Source organism: Leptidea sinapis, chromosome 24 (assembly GCF_905404315.1).
Source record: "Leptidea sinapis chromosome 24, ilLepSina1.1, whole genome shotgun sequence".
Taxonomy (NCBI): domain Eukaryota; kingdom Metazoa; phylum Arthropoda; class Insecta; order Lepidoptera; family Pieridae; genus Leptidea; species Leptidea sinapis.
Window position 1 is genome coordinate 4,669,523 of NC_066288.1, and position 21,492 is coordinate 4,691,014.

Here is a 21,492-nt window from a genome sequence, read left to right on the forward strand (position 1 = left end):
GGAATTTCATATTTTAAAATGGGACACATATTGTATGTGTAAGTAAGTATCGCCTGTGGTACGTACAGGTGATCTACAGGAGCTTAATTTTTATTATGAAATATTATTTTATTAAATTTGAATAACTTAGATATTTCTTTCAATACAATGAAATAATCTTTCAATATAATGAAACTGAGTGAAAAACAAATTAAATTTTTTTTTCACCATGACGAATCTTTTTATGCACAACTCACGCTTGGCCAAAGAAAAAACTATACCAAAATTGTTTTCCTTAAAAAAATAGGCAATTAGTTCCTGAGAATTTTATTCTGTATGTCTGGATTAGGATTTCCCCATTCTGTCCCAGTAAAAAAATATACTGTATATCTTGCGCCCGTTCTTCTCAGGGTTGAGCCATTAACTTTTGAATGGGTAGTTTTTGATGTTCAATAAGTGATTTTTTTTGAGAAAAAAAAAATAAAATAGTATGTTTTCATAATTTATTGTTCTATTATATGCTTAAACATTATATTTCACAATTACTTTATACTTATTACTTACCAATAATTATTATTATCATTGGTAATAGACACCATGGTTTTATTTCCAAATAATAATATATTCTTATAATTAACAAGTATGTGTACGAGTAAAAACAGATCTCCCGCTAATAAAATTATAATAAAAAGAGATAATTTTATTGAATGATTAGTGGAAAAATTAAAATAAAACTGTAACATAGAACTTAAAAATAAAATGAAATATCTGTGATATGTATAACGTCGTTATCACACAGGCTTCAAAGGCAGATATATGATTTAAATCCAAGATAACATTTAATCGGCTACACCGAATGTTTTGTAAAAAAACACATATTTAACAAGATTATTTCATTAAAAAAATTTTTTTTTTTTTTTGTGGAACATTCCAATTTGTTTTTAAACCCATAGACATATTTAACGCGGGAAATAACTATGATGAGGCATAAATTTGGGTATATTTTTATGAAAATTTCACAATCTTTAAAAAAATTAAATAGCCAACCTTTTAGTATACGAACGGCTTTTATTCGCATCGTGTTTGATACGTCAAGGTGGATTATTATTATAATAACCTTGGTGCGCAATGAATCCGGGGCTTTTGCAAGCTATTTAGTGTGGTCATAAAAATATATTGGTATATTCGAAACAGAAAACTAAATCGGGACCTTAACATTAAGTTCGTTGACAAAGTTATCCAAAAAGACGCTTTGGTCATCAACATAGACTTCACCATCACGAGAATTTCTAGAAAATCCAGCTGCTTGACAACACTGATATATTAAGAAGACTAAAACGAACAAAACCTTCTGAGTAAGTGTAGTATAAGTGAATTAGTGTAACACAATAGAAAAATAGTGATATTATAAAATACACATGAACAAAGTGACTTCCCCTTAATAGAGACATTAAGAAATGTGTTAATGGACACATTCTTAGTTTAATCTATCTAGCAGATTAAGTTTAAGTAGAATTACTTATTAGTATAAGTTAAGGCTAGATGGTAATGCAAGTGGGTTAACATTATAATAACAATATTATTATATTCCCTAAAGGAAAGAAAAAAAAACATATACACTACCAAAGATGACCAAATCGAAAGAATCGATATGAAGTCGGACGATGAAGACCTAGCATAGGCTCGTCACGTAGAACAATATACGACGTAAATACCCCAGCTATCGTAGCTATGTTAACTATCTATACCAGGGGTCCTCTAGCTTGAACTGCTAGCGATCTACCTCAAAATTTGTAGACTACGATCGATCGTCTCTGAGAGTCTTCAAGTATGTGTGATGAAGGATTGTATTCTAGGTAGAGTGTCACGATGACATAGATATTAGTTTTGCGCAAAATATGACTTTTTTTAGTCAAGGTAAGTGTAGGTCTGCTCTTAAATGTCAATGAAAAAACTCATAATTATTATTCAAAATTGCGAGTTTATTGGTTCTTACAAAACAAACGCGTTCTAAAGTTCTAAGCTTAACTAAAGAGTTACTTTGGACGGTGAAGCATGCAGCATGTCCTGAGCATACTTTTCATAAGATGGTACGTAATTACCGATTTTAGTTTATCATACCGGATTTTTTTCTCGAGATCGACTCAAAAAGCACACGCGACCGACCTGTCGATCCCGATCGACCGTTTGAGCACCCCTGATCTATACCAATCTTTGTTCTTTGGCACTTTAGACAACTGAGGCAATGTATGGGAACTACTTAGTATTAACGTTATGCCACGTGATCATAATGGTGTAACTGTCAACTATAGCCAATTAATAAATACTATAATACAAACAGAAAAGCTTTAAAACGATGCCTCAAGTATCAAACTTGACTAGTAGGGAAGCTAAAATAGAGATTATTATATTTTTATATTAAAATAACCAAAATAACTAGTTTATCGATTACCATTACTGAACACATTTATCAGAAACAAAAAAAGTTAAGTATTCTGAACTTTTTTTAATTGGAAATTTGCAATTTTTATTCCTAAGTCGCTTGTTCCTAACCGCATACTTCTCACTCCCGCTGTCGTAAGGGTTCCTAAATTGGTACACTTTCATTAATTAGTATTGTGTCTCTAACTTTAGGCAGGACTTTGGAACTGTTAATTTTTTATCACTCTGTTATTTTCGTGTTCGTGTTTCGGTGTTTCGATGTTAGTACGGAAAACTTACTGTATATTTACAAACTCTTAACAAATATTGTTTTATAGACTTTTTGAAGTGAAACTTCTTTAGAATCGTTGTTATTTCAAACCGGATGCAACGGAAAAAACGACAGGTAAGAGACACAAATACAAAAATGTGTAGGATGAAGCCGGCAAAGAATGAGACAGAAATATGCATACTATTGAAGTGAAAACTTCTTTATCATCGCTGTGATTTGAAAGTCGATGAAGCGAAAAAGCGACAGTAAAAAGAGCAGTCACATCAATTCATAATATTTAATATGGATAATGATAATGAGATAGGAAGCATAATACAATGTTTTGGTACCAGGCGATCATAGTTAAAGAAGAGATTGTCTTAAGTATGGCGCGAGTATACCTTAATATATTCTGACTCCAAGCGCACGACGTATTACTACATAGACACCAGGAGAACATATTATTATATATTTATTAGTAGTGGTAGGAACGTCTTTCATAGCGGTTGAAATCATGTGTCATCCTAGCAACACGTACCAGGAATTAATATGCAGTTTAGAGGTTCATGCACCATGCAGGTTTCACTTCTGACATGTACTCTGTACATGTACTTTGTACGCACGCAATGTTTTTTTTTTAATTCTGGGCTTATCTTGAAGATTTTGGTTAAAAATGTTAAATATATAACATGAATCTCAAAAAACCCGTTAATATTGTTATTGTATTATTGTTATTGCATAGTTACCTTCACTAACTAACTGCCTCAAATCATAATATATAACTAATTTGCATTTTTTTTTGCAATTTAATTTGTTTTTGTTGCTCTGCATGTCTTTGTTTCTTTAAAGATATGTACATTCATATCATTATATTATTATATAATATTACATATATTATTATTAAAAGAATAAAGATAATAAAATTCACTGATTTTTTAATTGTAAAGTCTATTATTACTAACTTAATTTATCTTTGGCCATTCTGTTTGTAAATTTAAAGAAAATTTATTAAAAACTATACTACCTTCTGACAGGCTAGGACTAGATGAAGTAAAAGAATTTTGGGAAAGTTTCTTATACCGTTTCTTCTTTCTCCGCGCGCCATATCTTGTTTCCGCAAAAGTGCTTAAATTATCAGCAAAATGTTTTCGAACGGAATAAATTTGAAGAAAAGTACATTTTTCTACTATGTATAATACAACTATAGCTCCATAGATATGTTCAAGACAAGTTCAAAATAAAATGTGGTCTTACCAAATGACCATCTGAACAGCTCCTAGTCCTCAAAAAAGATTATCATTAAAATTATGACCAAATTATATATAATATATCAAATTCATCAGCTGTCCAAATATCTGATTTTTATTTAGTAAAAGTGGGATTATTCGAAAGAAACCATCCGTGAAAGCATTTAGGTGCAGGAGACGGAGTTTCAAACGTAGCTCTTCCTATTTCAGTGAATGTTCGCGCGTCCAGCACAAGAAGATCCACAGTGTTCTCTTTATCACCCCAGAGAACGGCACTCAGTATAACACCGTCGTCTTCTTCCTGATAAAAAAAAATATTTCAGTAACAAATAATTTGAATTAAATTCTTAAATTGCTCGAAATGCTTAATCGTCGACAGATTGCTCGAAGACTGTAATGGTAATAAAAGCAGCGATAAAATTGACGTTTTTTGATGATATGCGGCAAGTCATAAAGCATTCTGAATAAACTTTGGCATGTACCAACTTTATTATACTAATTCAATACTAATAGTATAAATACAATACTACCATTACTGTAGGGGTAGACAGGGATTACGAATCTATCTGTGCCGCGGTCCAAGGACACTACCCTGGCAGGGCCGGCATTTGTCGTTGCGAGGCCCCGAGACGGTAGGTCTACGCAATGATAGCAAATTGCCGTTCGTTATAAAATTGTATGCTCGAAATGAACAAAAATACACAAAGATAACAGATTATCAACAATTAAGGGGCACTAATGTTTTTAAGGTATCAGTTATTCAGAAATGATGTTATATTTTTCTACTTGAATTGTTTTGCGACTATGCGATTACAACAAGCCATATAACCTGATTTTTGCCACAAAATTCCACTTTCACATGACATGCCTCAAGCTTGCCCCAACAGTGCGGTTTATAAGGAACATTCTCCCACGTATAACCAAACTATGTATTGAGCCCTCTTGTGCGGTGTTTCTAGGATGAAACGACATGTGTAGCTTAAAAAAATTACAGGAGTGATTTCTCTATCGTTGAAGAAGGTAGACGATCGTGAATACAGGTGAGCCTATGCGGATTTTTCTTCTATTCTATTAAAAAATCCCCTGTAAGAGCAAGGCTCCCTATCTATTTCCACTCCCACTAATCCTTTCAATTTATCGCCAATGTGATCGTAGAAAATATGCCTGACGGATGTTTCCCATTATTTTCATTCATAAGTGCTCTATAAATTACCATGTCATGTCACTTATGTTCGTATATATCGCCCCTGATAATTCTGGGGTAATCTTAATAGATTAAACATTCCCATAAAAATTCATAATTTTCTTACAATAGCTCCAGGTCTGGCGACGAATACTGGCTCACTTGGATAGCTGTTCGGGGCGCGCCATGTTTTTATATCACCAGTAATTGTGTCAACTTTCAGAAGCTGAAAAAAAGAAGTAAAATAGGCGATGAAGTTAGGCGGCATTAGGCGTCATTAGGCGTCATTAAAAGGAAAGACAATTTGGATATTATCTCTTATTATCTGTTAATGAAAGTATAAATCTAACACCCATTCGAAAATACATTACTAAGAAAAAACAGGCGAAAGACACTCAGAGGCAGTGGAAATTTTTAACGATGACATTGCATTAAATATAATAAATATACTTATTTACATTTTCTAGTCTTTTATGTTATGGCAACCTTTACCTCAAAGACATTATTTACAGTTGAAAATTTTTAACAAAGAATATCATTAATTACTGGGAAAGTGATCAATGTGCTTAAGTACATAAATTACATCACATAAAATATAGAGTGAAGTGGGATAATCGTGTATATTGATCCACTGTTTTATATTTTCTAACTAATTGGAAAACTGGTTCCGGTAAACTCCTAATATTTTGTTGAATGTGGGAATGGTAAGAAGAATGAATGCAAAAAGAAACTATATTAGTGTTACCCATTTCAAATTGACTTTACAAATCTTCACTACATAGTATAAAACAAAGTCACTTCCCGCGTTCTGTCTGTCCCTACGTATTCTTAGATCCTTAAAACTACGCAACAAATTTTAATTCGTTTTTTTTAAATAGATAGAGTGATTCAAGAGGAAGGTTTATATTATGTATAATATATGCATAATATAGTAGAGAAACACTGATAATTTTGGAGGTTTCTAATATGATATCGTAAATAAACACATTTTATGCGCTTAATTACAAACGCCGCGTCGGCTGAACCCTACGAGATAGATCAAAATAATGTTCTACAGTATTGTACACCTTAAAAAGGTGTAACAGCCTAGGAAAATTCTCTATGATAAAGCGTTTCACTAGATTGTATGAAACGTGCAGTGATTGTTAGATTGACAGATGACGGCTATAATCTTCTTAAAAAACGGAGATAGCCGAAATCCACTACGTTTTAAGCAACTGTTCGCTTTCAAACTTATTACACTTCGTCGACATATTGTAATTACTATTTCAAATCTCACTGCACGTTTCATAATAAACTAAATTTCAATATTTTTAAAACCTGTTTGTATTGTCTAATCACAAAAAAGCGGTGAACGTTCTATATAAAAACATTCTATAGTATTTTTAGTATCAGCAATGCACACTAGCGAATCTGGGGTGGGTCGGATAAATTTAACACACATTTTATTTTTTAAATGGAAAAAAAAATGATTAACACAGTCACATAAATATTTTATAATAATAAAAGTACCTACTTAATCAGTGATCACTTTCGATCATGAATTAAATTGAGGTGAAGGTTATTTTCTGTGTTGTACTTGAAAAGCACTTATCTTCGAAAAAGCTCGCTTAAAACATTCAAGTTTGTGTTATAAATTACATCAACTGGTTTTATATATAATTTTAACAGAACAATAAAATAAGTTACCATATAAATGTTTGCTTAGTGATATATTTTCTTGTTTCAAGCGTTTAAGTATAATTTCAGATTGTAATATATTCCCAATATACTATCTACAGATAGAGAGAGATAAACTACTACTTTCTACTATCAGTAACTAGCTGTCAATAATCTGAAGCTGTCCCGATATAACCGATAAGTCGTTCTTATCGCCTTATATTGGGAAGCGAGAATTGCAATTTCCATACAAACTTCTATCGCTGGTAAGCTGTACGTTGACAGACAGCGTGTACGGATAAGGTGAGTTACAATCGATAAGTTTATTGAGACAGAAAAGTCAAGGATAGTTAAGATTTTCATCTCAAGTAAGATATAGACTGAGTATTGGGAACGGCCGTAAGTCAATCTTTTTTATATCACTGGTTTACCCAAGCATGTTTTGTATTTTTACCTGTTATTATATCACTTCGGCGTTAGTTGCCCTAAGATTTTGAAAATAAAAATTAATTAATATATTACTCACCCCGCCAGAATTAATGTTATCCACGTCAGCTCTTAGACCATAAAAGTATCGGTATGGGCGACCTGTAATAATGTTAATGCTATTTTTTATGACTTTCAGGAAAGGCGCCACTGATGTTGACCGCCATCTACTATGTCTTGCCGCATCTGTATTTTTGTCATGCTTGCCGTAAAGAGTTGAATTCACGTATCTGTGTATTTCACCAGTGGGAGGCTCCTTTGCACAGGATTCCGGCTAGATTATGGGTACCAAAACAGCGCCTTTTTCAGCCGTGAAACAGTATTGTAAACATTACTGTGTTTCCGTCTGAAGGGCGCCATATCCAGTGAAATTACTGGCCAAATGAGACTAGACATCTTATGTCTCAAGGAGACGAGCGCAATTGTAGTGGCGCTCATAAATTTTGGGTTTTTCAAGAATCCTGAGCGGCACTGCATTGTAAAGGGCAGGGCGTATCAATTACCATCAGCTAAACGTCCTGTTCGTCTCGTCCCTTATTGTCATCAAAAGAAAATAATATACCTTAAATTAGAAAACTATCAAGTACTCGAAATTAAAGGAACTTTCTTCCACGTACAACCAAACTATGGAAAGAGCTTTCTTATGCGGAGTTTTAAGGGTAAAACGACCTGGGTGTCTTCAAAAAAAGCGCGTACACCTTTCTAAAACGATCTTGTGATTCCTTTGGTGTTGCAAGAGAATGTGGGCGGTCAACTTAAAAAACTCATGACTTTTTTTGGCCCGTTTGCATCTGTCGAAACTATAAATTCATTTGCCCTGTGCTGCCCCGGGGCGTAATAAGAATAGGGTAGTCCCAGGTTCAAGGGTGTCGTAAGAGGCGACTACGGGCTTGAAGAAGTGGGAGAGTCACGCTGCCGTCTTATGACGTCAGCACAATCAGGCCAGACTCGTCCGGGCTACTCACCACACTCGCACAGAATACCGGCGTGAAGTAGCGGCCTAGTGCCGCTATGTTTCGCATAGGTTAGTGTCGGGGACCGGAGGCCATACCTTACCCCCCTCCCCCTCCCCATCACCCCCCAACAACCGCGACGATACGACATGGGTACCTTCAAAAAAAGCGCGTACACCTTCCTTAAAGGCCGGCAACGCTCTTGTGATTCCTCTGGTGTTGCAAGAGAACACTTGATCACTTAACACCAGGTGATCCGTACGCTCGTTTGTTATTTTCCATAAAAAAAAAATCAATAGTAACAGAAATGTCATAAGTGCTAATATCTTGCGGGACTATTATATTATATATACTAGTTGACCCGACAGATGTTGTTCTGTTCATAATAAAAAAAAACCCACCCGCAACGGAGTACCGCGAAAGGAATATTCCCACCCAAATCTTTACGCCTTATGGTTTCAGAGATATCTTGATGAGTCAATACATACGTGGAAATCTCTTATATAATATTATGTTTTTATTTTATTTGTTTATTTAGATTCACCAGTGGTAATTACAACATTATATTTATAATGCTAAGTTACAAAGATTAGTTATAAAAGTTACTAAATGTATTATTACCTTTTAAGGTGAATACCGCATGCTAAAATAAGGTCGAAATAGTTATATAAAATCGGCCTAACAAATAAAATTGGCATAAAGTTATAACCAAGCATATATAAAATGTTTACAAATAGACATTTTGCTTACGAATGTTTTGTTCGGACGTATAACGTTTCCCGGGTTTATTTTCAAGGCAGCTTGTTGATTCGGAAAACTTCAGAATTATCATTGTATTGACAGTGTTGGCAACGACATTGTGAACATTTTGCATTTTCTTTGTTTATCATCAGTTATAACTTTATACCAAGTTTATTTGTAAGGCCGAATAAGTATAAGTTATAATACAACTATTATATAATGGAATGAAATTCGGAAATTAACTAAATCTACCAAACAAGTCAAGATATATATATATCTTCGATATACGAGGGGCCTGTGCAAATATTTATTAATTTGGGCAAGGGAAGGGCGCTCTACTCTGGCTCTATTTCATGTCCAAGCTATTTCAGTTGATGCTGAGGCTGCTGCTTCGACTGCCGAAGACAGCAAACGTCGTTAATATGTTGGTGAGTCTTATATCTTTGTGCCATTTGGTGTCGAGACGCTTGGCCCGTATGCCCATAGGCGCGGTGAATATACAAAGTACTATCTACGCGCCTCAATAGGGCTACCGGTAACCTAATAGCTGGCAGCTATTTCGGTCAACGGATCAACCTGAAGAACTGCACTGAAAATGCTGTCAGAATTCTTGGTACACTTTTTAATTTAATAAAATCATGTTATTGTAAATATAATTACTTATAAGCATTGTTATGTTTGAATAAATTATTTGTATATCTGTTACCATTGCACATTTCATAGTTTATCCGCGGCATCTCACAGGGCACGTCGACGATCAACATCGGCGTCAGTAGGGTCATGTCGGGTTCTTCTGTTGGTATCACATACCGCTTCGGTCGGGTCGAACACCACTTCATGTAGTCTATATCGCTGTAGTTTTTCTGAAACAATGAAACTATTTATGTTCCTTTTCACAGCCTCTACAATAATGGTATCCATTCAGTAGCTTCATCATCAGCATTGCCGGAAGACGTCCACTGCTGGACAAAGGCCTCCCCCAAAGATCGCCGAAAATGACGATCGGTCCTTCGTTGCCCTCATCCAACCTATTCCGGCGATCTTGATTCCGATCAACGATCTGTCGTTAGTCCATCGTGTACGCCTACCACCAGTACGTCTTCCGAAACGCCGTCACCATTTGAGGCCATCTCTCCGTCGAGCTATGTGCCTTGCCCACTGCCACTTCAGTTTCGCAATCATCTATGTCGGTAGACTCAGTAAAAGTTAAATACAAAAATGTGATGATTTAAAAGTACTTTATGAAAGCCTATTTGACTTTGATTTGAATGATTCTGATAAAACTTACCTTAATAGCATCAACGTACATCACGTCAAGTATTTTGGCGTTGTTGTAGGTGCAGAGATCCACAACAACATTACCGTTCTCTTCAAAACAGTTGATTGTGTGGAGGAAGAAAACTGTTTCTGTTCTGTAGCGTTTGACTCTTCCGTTATTACGATTGACTAAGACTATATGAGTCTGAAAAAACAATTTGAAAACTTATTAAAAAAATATCAACCACACTATTCGAAGTAAATCCATCTAACAGCATTATATTGCTTAGTAGATAAGATTAATTACTTATAACCATGTGTCAAGTAGAACCATTAATTATAGTTATTTAGCAAGTGTCATAGATTAATTTAGTACCTTAAGTCAATAAATACTTTTACCATAAAACCGATATACATATATCTACCCCTAAGTGCACCCATTTTCATGGTCCTTCGAGCATAAGTGCAACCCTTTTCACACACAGACCGGAACCATTGCCACTCTTTTTTTAAATGTATTTTTATATATATTCAGCATTTTACATTATATTAACTCATTACTATTTACACCAAAATCACTCAGATGTTTTGACTTACTGGTGTAAGTTAAAAAAAATAAAGAAAAATCTGATTAATAAAAAAACTCATAAAGGGTATCATCGAGTGGAATTATTAATTAATATTATAAATGAGAAAGTTTGTATGTCTGGATGTATGTTTGTACTTCTTTAACGCAAAAACTACTGAATGGATTTTGATGAAACTTTACAATAATATAGCTTACAAGCCAGAATAAAACATAGGCCTTTATTCCTTTTATAGGCTATTATTTATAAAACTATCGCGTGAATTATACTTTATATGGCAAAACAACGTTTGCCGGGTCAGCTAGTGGATGTATAAATTAGCATACACTGACAATAAGTAAAGGTATTATGCGATAATTATGTTTAGAAAAACCTAGAAAACAAAATTATTCGCAAAAATATTTCTTAATAAGCAATTAAAAAGTATATTATGTTATATACTTTTATATAGTGTACAATACAACAAGTAGGTACAATGGCGGCCGATGGGCTTGTATTAGTGTGTGTGCGTGGGGCTATGTATTTACTCGTTTACCGGCTTGTTTTGGTGCTTCACTGTAATGTAAGATGACACGGAGTCCTTCTTTTTTTACTCGTCCGTGACTATAAGTTGTTGTTTGTATTTATGTGTTTTGTTCCCACATAGACTATTTATTCCTCGTGCTATTTTACGTATGTACAAAGGACAATATTTAAATAAGGATGGGAATTGAATGCAACTACAGGAAATATTATTAAACCGCATAATTTCGTTCAGCAACGTTTATTTAAATATAATTAAATTATTTTATACAATTAGAAAGAAATGCATTTTATTTTTTTATTTTACAACTTATAGGTACATATGGAATTTTATTTCTAGTCCATTGGCTGAGTTTGAGTAGACATATATGAGTTACAAGAGGTTTATGGTAGCTGAAGTATGATACAAATGGTCTAGTTGACCAACTAAGGTCAGGGTGACAAAATTGGGTTTAGGTGTGCGTGCGCATCGTACGGTTATAGCCTTAGAATGTAGGGCATAAGGCTGATTAAACATTTAATAATGATTAGTCAATATTTTGATTACTATATATACACCACGACCTAACGGGAGCAAGGGCTGTACCTAAGTACAATCAGTCAATCGCCGGTCTTCTATCCTAACAAACGTGTTATATTTAAAGTACTAATTCTACCAAATCTATATTCTCTGTATCTTTTCCACTGTTTTTATTAATACTTGTATTTGTGTGAATAAACTTTTCTTTTTAAAAAAGGGATATTTTCCTTTCGGTATAACAGTATGAATTCACATTGATAATAATTCTTTCTTAACGCGCGAAAAGAAGTATAAACTGAATTAAAGGCTAGGAAAATATATTTGTCTTAAAATACCTCATACTCCGGGTACCAGTTAAGCGCAGACGCTGCCCCTTCATCTTTCATTTGGCACATGATGTACTTCGATATTGATAGCGACATTGGCTGCTCAATCAAAATGAAATAATTTTCTGATATACCTGTGGAAAATATTTACTAGTACAAATTTAAATTTAGTTAAGTATGAGACGTGCAGTGAGATTTGACATAAGTTTGACATAGTAATTACAATATGGCGACGAAGTATAATCCGGCTATGTTTGAAAGCGAACAGTTGCTTAAAACGTTGTGGTTTTCGGCTATCTCCGTTTTATACAAGATTATAGCCGTCATCTGTCAATATATCAATGACTGCACGTTTCAAACAATCGAGTGAATCGCTTTTTTCTAGAGTCGCTGGGATGGATAATACGTTCATATTATAATATTAACGTTTACGGCCTTACAAATAAACCAGGTATAAAGTTAAACCCTTAGATTAAGGATTGGTAAGTAAAGCTCCAATTAGATACCGTACTACCTAAGAATAATAGCTTTTTATTACGGCATCTTTATATTGTAGTGGGTAAAGAATTTGTACAGATGCTTGTGTGCGTGATATTATGACATTCAAAGGCATCTTTCAAATTTTGTAACACATAACCGCTTCGTGTTATTTTATATAGAGATTAATAAAATACAAAATACCTACTGATGATATTATGTGATCCCAGTGTCTTTCTTATTTCTTGTAGTATTATTTTTACAAAGTTGTACTACAAGCCCAGCATTTAAGTTTCAATTATTAGCAAAGTTTAACAGAACACGTGGCCAACGTCATTCTTTGTTCGAGACTGGCTCGAGTGCGCTCACTTGGGCGTAGTATTAGTTGCCGTACTTTACGATTACGCCTGCGGTATCTAGTTTGAGCGCAGCGGAGACCAATCGCTAACCTAAGGCTATACCTGAGACTAACCAAGAATATGCAAAGAGTAAACTACATATATCGCTGACAACACAGTCAATAAAATCATAATTCTGAAATTTTCCGAATGTCAAAAAACCTTGCAAATAAACGCGGTAGACGTTATAGGTCCGACAAGCAAAATGTCTATTTGTAAACATTTTGCATATTCTTCGTTTATTCACAGGTTTAACTTAGCAAGCTTATTTGTAAAGCCGTTAATGTTTATAATAATATGGACTGGGTCTATGATATTTTTTTATTTAAAAAAAAAAGAGCAGATTTGTTAGTAGCGCGCGTTTGAGTTACTTGCAACCGTCCTGTTTGGGATACATTAGATATAGTTTGCTTACACAAATTTAGACATAGAAAAATACTAGTTATCCCCTGTATTTATATAAATTTAATATAATTTAATATCTAATTAGTTAGTTATTCAAAAATAGTACATTATTGCAAAGGCCGGGAAGCAGGCAATTGCAGGTCGAGTATGAGTTTGAAGGCCGACCCGTAGGCGAGGACTTCACTAAATACGAGATAGGCAATTGCCATTTATAGCCGAGGCATATGTAGTGTTTTTCTCAAAAGAACTTTTTATATATAATATAAATTAAAAGTAGTTAAATTCCCATAAGTTTTCAAGTTTATACCGTTTTTAACATGAACTGTACAATTCAGCATGGAATTAATTGCCCATAATGTTTTTGGCTTTTTGATGGCTTTTTAGTTTTACAAATCTCATTAAAATACGCCAAAAATACTGTTTCGGAGAATATGTTAACCTTTTTCTCGTTTTTCCAACTCATAAAATTTTCATATACTTTCATGTAATTTTCTTTTGACTTCGCTGGAAGCAGGTTTTCCATTGCCGATTTGGCTTCTGATCTTAAATCTGGTGGAGACAATAAATCTCCATTTCACTCTATGAACCGTTTAAACTCATTTTAATTATTATTAAATTTATATTTATTAAGTAGGTATGTAACACATTGACATGAGAGTGGGTCACGTATTGGAAATAATATTCCGTTTATAGGAACGAGTCTTTATTTGCGTTTACTTCTTCTGAACTTGCACTTCGCCGGTCTGCTGCTGTTCCTCATGTGGGCGGCGGTACCTTCAACGCGTCACACCACACCGAACACTAAGTCTATTCTATCTTCTTCTTCTTGGAACACTTTTCACTACTTTTTCTATGCTTCTTCTTTACACTTTCGAGTCAGAACTAGAACTCCCGTAGGCCACGCTTAGTACGGCTTATATACCCCCGGATCTGTTCTATTTTCAAAATGATTCACCCATTCAAAATTTAAATTTAATTGTACTAGAATATTCTTTTAACTATTGTTATCCTGCTTACACATGTTCCATCCTCTTTACTCTGTTCGATTTGATCTTGAACTTACTAGAAATTTCCAATAACTTTACAAAACCCAAAAAATTCCATACACTGGTAGGTGTATCGAACCCGGGTCTACAGCGTCTAAACTAAACACTTTTACGCTAAAGCCCCGAGTATTGCTGACGGAGCTGTTGAAATTATCAATGTCTTGAAGTTTGACAACTCTCTTCATGTATGTCGAAGCGTTGCTACGCGACAATATCAAGACGCATTTTCAGCTTTGCCGCCAATTTTTTTATCATCTGTGCCGACAGGCAAACGCAGAGACTAAGGTATGCCAAGAATAACAAAAAAGATCCGATCAAAGAGTATTTTATAACCCCAGCACGCCGTTTCATACAACATTGCAGGAGCTAAACTATCATCTAATAACAAGTACAGCATATTTTTATGATCCTGAGATCCAAATAAAATTGTACACATCATTCACTAAATACAGTAAAAAATAATAAGTGGACGTAACAGAAATTACATTATGGCGAAATTTAAGTTAAACATTAAATTATTTTACGTAAACTAGCAAGTTCTATAAAGAGTATTTTTAAACAAGTATATTTTTGTGCACTTACTAATTTTAGAAGGTAAAAGTTTTTTTTCCATAAAATCTGGCACATCAAAAATATAATTTCGGTATATTCCAGCGGAAATAATTGGCAAATACTTACACTGTTATCTGCAATAAGATCTATTATTGTAAATCAGTATTGTGGGTACTTACCAAAGGAATGCATATAAGTAGGATGGAAAAACCATCTGGGTGTTACTGTGGCCACAACCTCAGCGGATTTGAACATGTCACCTAAAATTATAAAAGCAATTCAGTAAAGTAAGTTAAGTTAGTAAGTTAATTACTCATTCATGCAAGAAAAATATATAATAATTGAAAAAAAGGAAATACAAGAACAGAAAAGAAAAATCAATTTCAAGTCGTTCAAAATAATACTTATAAATGTCAAAGGTGTTATACCACTATTTTGGAAAGTTAGAAGCATAATGAAGTGGCAAGAAACTCACTGCCACAATTTTTTTAATCTTTACAGTTTCAGAATTTAACATTATATTTAACACAATGTTATGTAAGGTGATGCATCAAAATTACTCAAACTTTTTGAATTACTTGTGTTTGTAAAAAAAGAAAAAGAAATGATAATCTTAAGAAAAGCTCAAGAGAGTTAAGATTTTTTTTAATGAAAATACGGGATGAGATGAGCAGGACGTTCAGCTGATGGTCACTGATACGCCCTGCCCATTACAATGCAGTGCCGCTCAGGATTCTTGAGAAACCCCAAAAAGTCTGAGCGGCACTTAAGTCTCATTTGCCCAGTTATTTCACTAGCTTCAGACGCCCTTCAGACCGAAACACATTACTGCTTGACGGCAGAAATAAGCACCGTTGTGGGTTATTATGGGTACATAATCTAGCCGGCATCCTGTGCAAAGGAGACTCCCACTGGTATAAATAAGTAAAGTTAAAATGTTTATGGTCAGTTTAAAAATTAAAGATGTAAATTTGAAGACAGGACACACGAGACACCACAAACAGCGCCCGTTTACGAGCATAACGCATGGACCAGCCATCGCGTCCCTCGCACATATCTTAGGGAAGGTCATTATTAATGCCGGTATGTATTTATCCTCCTCTTTCATATAAAATGGGTTCAAACCTTTTTCCTTGTAGGGAAACCTTACAATAAGTAGTTTCAATCTTCCTTTAACAGAGTGCGCGCCTATATTGTACACATCCCCTGTAAATATTAAAAACATTTTGTAACCATTTAAACACATTACTTTTTTTAAATAATTAAAACGCGTCTCTTGTGTGTTGTGTTCAACAGAAATTAATAGACTAAATCATGTTGAAAATTTTTTTTCCTTAAATGCGTAACACTAATAGATATTCAAATACCTACCCGTAAAGAATTAGCTATAACAAAGATATTATGTAATACTAGCTGACCCAGCAAACGTTGTATTGCCAAATAAAGTAATATAAAAATCGCTCGTTGATCAAAAATGGGTGAAAATTTTAAGTTGCACGTATTTTTTAATGCTGAATCAGAATAAAAATAAAATAAAAAAAATGTCCAAAAACTAAAAAAAATGTTATGGGTGAACACCCTTATCACTTAGGGGTATGAAAAATAGATAGAAGCCGATTCTCAGACCTACTGAATATGCATATAAAATTTGTTAAAAATCAGTAAAGCCGTTTCGGAGGAGTAACGTAACTAACATTGTGACACGAGAATTTTATATATAAGATTAATCTAGTATTTTGGACAATTTCAAATTAATTTATGTCTATTATATGTCTGGATGCAGTTTTCAAAGAACTTTCTTCCACGTCCGTTGCGCGGTTTTTCCAGGACAATACGACATGGGTACCTCCAAAAATAGCGCGTACACATTTCTAAAAGGCCGGCAACGCTCCTGTGATTCCTCTGGTGTTGCAAGAGAATGTGGTGATCACTTAACATCATGTGCCGTACGCTCGTTTGTCCTCCACTTCCATAAAAATACACATAGCAGAATTTACATTTATATTTATTTTTATATGTTTTATACGGGATATTAAATAACTAAAACAAAAGCCTAATTATTAAGCCTTAAAATTGTGGGTTTCACTTATCGTCTTGTTTGTGTTTGGTAATGGTGAACTTACTGAACGTACGTACGTAACTTACTGAATTTCATTACATAATTTATTTTTTTATTATACAAAAAATGTCTCGACACCAAACGGCACAAAGATGTATGACTTACTGAAACCGACATATTTGCGTCGTTTGCTGTCTTCGTCAGTCGAAGCAGCAGCCCCAGCACCAACTGACGTAACTTGGACATGAGAAGGAGCCAGACTGTCGATGCAAGTCGCGTCCCACACCTTCCCTGTGCCCAAGCCACCAGGGTGTTTCCATCAGGACTCTTGCCATCGTGGCGGGTTTTACCATTTGACCATTTTGCTCTTAAACAGTATATTAAGAGTGGAAATGCCCTGCGGATGACTTCATTAATACTGGCGTGACGACTGATATGGCCTGCCGAGTTAAGTCAGGATAGAAATAGAATTTCTAGTAAATAGAATTTTAATTACCATTGGGCATGACGTGTGGGTGCGCTGTGTGGCTCATAACGACAGATCCCATTAAATTTTTTCGCTCCAATGTGTCTAAAGTTACTGGATCGATCCTAAACATTACAAAGCAGGATAATAATTAAAATTGTTTCAGATAAGAATTTTAAAAATACTATCTAATAAGTAAATATATATTTAGCGTAGTCCAACCCTGATATGTCATGCTCACCAGACAAGGTCTATATGTGATGGTAAATATGTAAGTAAGTAGAGTTATGAATTATTACGGAGATTAAACATTAAAAGAGAATCCCATATATATTAAATAGTTTACCAGCAGATATAAGACACGAACCTCATAAATTAATGTTTAAAAATATGTTAAAAATATATCGTATTGATAATGTGTATAGATTACACATTATCTATTAACACTCAAATAATAATAGTCCTTAGTAATGTTAAACAATAGTCATTTACACGTTTATAAAAAAAGCTCCATAACTTAATATCTATTGACAAACTAAGCCACTAAATGTTATTATTAAGACTGCGCTGATCCCACAGATAAATCATCAAGATGGTTTTGTGGGACCAGTATCTTAAGATATTGCTATGTCATGGCTGTAATAAATAAATAAATAAATGTAATAAATAAAAAAAAAGTATGTGTGTACTTAAGTACGCACGGAAGTAAGTAAACTTCTTTAGCCTGACGAAGCATAATTAATCATTAAAATGATTTATGCTCGTCCTATTCTACGTTTATATAATAGAAAGAACAAGTTTGTAAAAATCTTGCAAAGACGGCTTTGACAATTAATTATTAGGTAATGAATACGGCTGTATGGGCTTAAAGCCTTTGCCTGTCCTAATAATGGACCAACCATAACCATAACCAACCAACTTCAGCATGATATTTTTGTGTTACAGTGTTGCGCGCGCATCTTAAAATTTCACTCTCATCATAAACAGAAATAAATAAAATAAGAGTATAATATACAGGTATGTCTTTTCAACCAACTTTAAAAATTAGAAGCTTTATAATTTGCCGAAATCCGTATATTTAAAGAAAGCAAAGTATTGTTTTTTATAATAGTAATGGACAGGATGAAACTGAGAAAGAAACTTCTATATAAATTCTGGAAAAAAATAAAAGAGGAATACAGCGGTCCAAGAGCAACCATTTTTCGGGTAGAAATAGGTGCACATACATTAAATCAGCTTTGTTTTAAAACTGTTTGTCGAAATTATTCATAGAATGTGTGGAATGCATAAACTTAGTATAGGTGCTAGAGTAATAGACAATCACTCTCCTTATTACGGCGAGACTAAATTTAAAATGTTCATGAGTGCTAGTTTTATAGATGTGTTAGTGAAGTATGTAGTATTTTAATTTAAGACAATCCCTATGACAAATATTGATAAACAGCGTCAATTTCACGTATTTAATATTTTATTTTCCAACACATATTTTAAAATTAATATAATCTTTAGAATATTGAGTGCTTGCTGCGTATATAAAATGTAATATTTTATTACATAACTAGCTGACCCGACAGACGTTGTTCTGTATATAATAAATAAAATAATATTTTTATATAAATTTGTCAATAATATATCATAACATCAAAAATTACTTCGTAAAATATGCACAGCAGAAATGTCAAACCGTGCGTCAATAAATCATCTCATAGAAATTATGTATGGACACATCAAAGGAAAAACAAATTTGTTGTTTTTATTTAATTTAGCAGCATTTTCCTATTTATTCACCTTTTAAACCTTCCCTGGACTTCCACAAATAATTCAAGACGAAAATTAGCCAAATCGGTCCAGCCGTTCTGGAGTTTTAGCGAGACTAACGAACAGCAATTCATTTTTATATATATAGACTAGTGGACCCAACAGACGTTGTCCTGTACACATGTTTTAAATTTGAAAAATCGGTCCAGTCGTTAGGAGCAGTTCACTAACATACACATGAGCAGGAGAATTATATTATATGGGCGGAATTGAGAATCTAAACCAATCTCAAATTCACTGAAACAAACAAAAAAGTCATCAAAATCAGTCCAGCCGTTTAGGAGGTAGTTCAATTGTGAATCTAAACCATTCTCGAACCCACCTTAATACACACAGAAAGTTTCATTAGAATCGGTCCTGCCGTCTAGGAGGAGTTCAGTGACATACACACGCACACAAGAATTATGTATATAAAGATATCTTCTATGAAAGTAAACATCACGAAAGTAGTATTGGAGAATGAGTATTTATCTGTGAATTGTTTTCTTATTTGGATTGTTTCTATATGTAACAAAACAATATAATACAGAATATTTTTAAATTAATATCCGATAAAACATAACAGTAACGATAAAAACATTAATATTAAAACGCGGTCCAATTTGACAGGACACTATTGGACACTAAATTGTTTCGAAACGGTTTCTTGGTCGTCATCAAGTAATATAGTTATCTCATTTTAACACAGCGTTCGTCTATTATGGTGGTATACTAAGTTTATAGTGAAATGTAGTTCAATTTTATAAATATTGTAAGGAAATTCACTGACGCGTGTGATGACGTGAGTTGACTAATCGATTCGATAACTTGACGACTTCCATTCATCATTATAATAGAATGTTATTTTTAATTATAGTTACACAAACAACACTTTATTACACATTAATAAAACTTACGATATTTAATATGAGATGCCTTTACAATTACTGGTGTAATTTCAGCATTTAAAAGTGTTGTTCGAGATATAAAATCAAAGTAAAATAATTATACACAAAAAAGCGCGTACAACTTCCTTAAAGGACGGCAACTCTCCTGTGATTCCTGTGCAACACGCAAGAGAATGTGAGCGGCGGTGATCACTTAACACCAGGTGACCCGTACGCTCGTTTATCCTCCTATTCGATAAAAAAAAAAACAAAAAGTGAACGAACATATTTTAAAAATGCTAAAATAACACATCTATTAACTACCTGTTAAATAATATAGTTAAATATATACATCTAGGAAGCTAGTTAAAGAAAAATAAACGTAATTACTTAGATTAAGAGACCAATCCTTAATCTAAGTATCTATATCTAGGAATTACAAGAACATGCAACGTAATTATAACGATGTAATATTTCTTTATTAGCCATGCAATATTAAAATTGGTCGTAATTCCAGAAAAACGTTCCAATCCACAATCATGTCAAAATTGAGTTAAGAACACAAAACTGGTCACCTGACAAAAAGTTGCAGCCCTACTTTCACTCTATAAATGACATCATGTCTTAGTAGCCCAACCCACATGTACGGAATACACTAATATTTATAAAGCTTTAAAAACTAATTCCTTAGAATGTTATGTATGTGGCTTGGAACGTTTTTCAGGAACTACATCCAATTGTACACGTGAAATATGAATGTTACCTGAACATAATTGGAACTTCTGTCAACGCATAAACTTCATCTCCAAACGGGTAAACAGATATAACAGCATTATCAGTCATGTGTTCACCCGGATTGAATATTGATGCGAATCTGTTATTAAAACAAAATTGTTATTTCACAATATTTATTAAACAATAACTTATTGATTATTGGGTCAACGTAAAGTTAACAAACGTATAATTTGCTTATCTTTTTTATTTATTTTTTGCATTAAGTTAATATACTAAATTGATTATATAAAAAAATATTATACCTATTGGCTGCCGGATAGAGTTCGTTCTGTCGCGTTTTCTACTATGTAGTGTACTGCTGATTAAGGGTATGTTCCGATATGCACTTCGAGCATTGCACAGTGCTATCTACCTATCTAGTTTGTGAAAAAAACAAATGTCTTTTATTTGTAGATCAAATAGGATTCGTAATTGAAACTTTGAACAAAAAATTGAAACAGACGTTACTTTGCGGAATA

At 33.7% G+C, this 21,492-nt stretch overlaps 1 protein-coding gene across 1 annotated transcript in view; it reads right to left on the bottom strand.

Moving 5' to 3' along the window:
• Positions 1-468: 468 nt before the first annotated feature.
• LOC126971606 (carotenoid isomerooxygenase-like) overlaps positions 469-21,492 on the bottom strand; it is a 34,925-nt gene continuing 13,901 nt past the window's right edge. Inside the window, exons 4-13 of the mRNA XM_050817956.1 lie at positions 21,003-21,113; positions 17,586-17,680; positions 16,156-16,236; positions 15,210-15,290; positions 12,162-12,286; positions 10,229-10,402; positions 9,647-9,803; positions 7,287-7,348; positions 5,229-5,327; positions 469-4,219 (exon numbers count right to left, since the gene is read on the bottom strand). Coding sequence (XP_050673913.1) covers positions 4,034-4,219; positions 5,229-5,327; positions 7,287-7,348; positions 9,647-9,803; positions 10,229-10,402; positions 12,162-12,286; positions 15,210-15,290; positions 16,156-16,236; positions 17,586-17,680; positions 21,003-21,113 — 1,171 coding nt within the window. The 3' untranslated portion in view covers positions 469-4,033. The remainder of the gene's footprint in view (positions 4,220-5,228; positions 5,328-7,286; positions 7,349-9,646; positions 9,804-10,228; positions 10,403-12,161; positions 12,287-15,209; positions 15,291-16,155; positions 16,237-17,585; positions 17,681-21,002; positions 21,114-21,492) is intronic.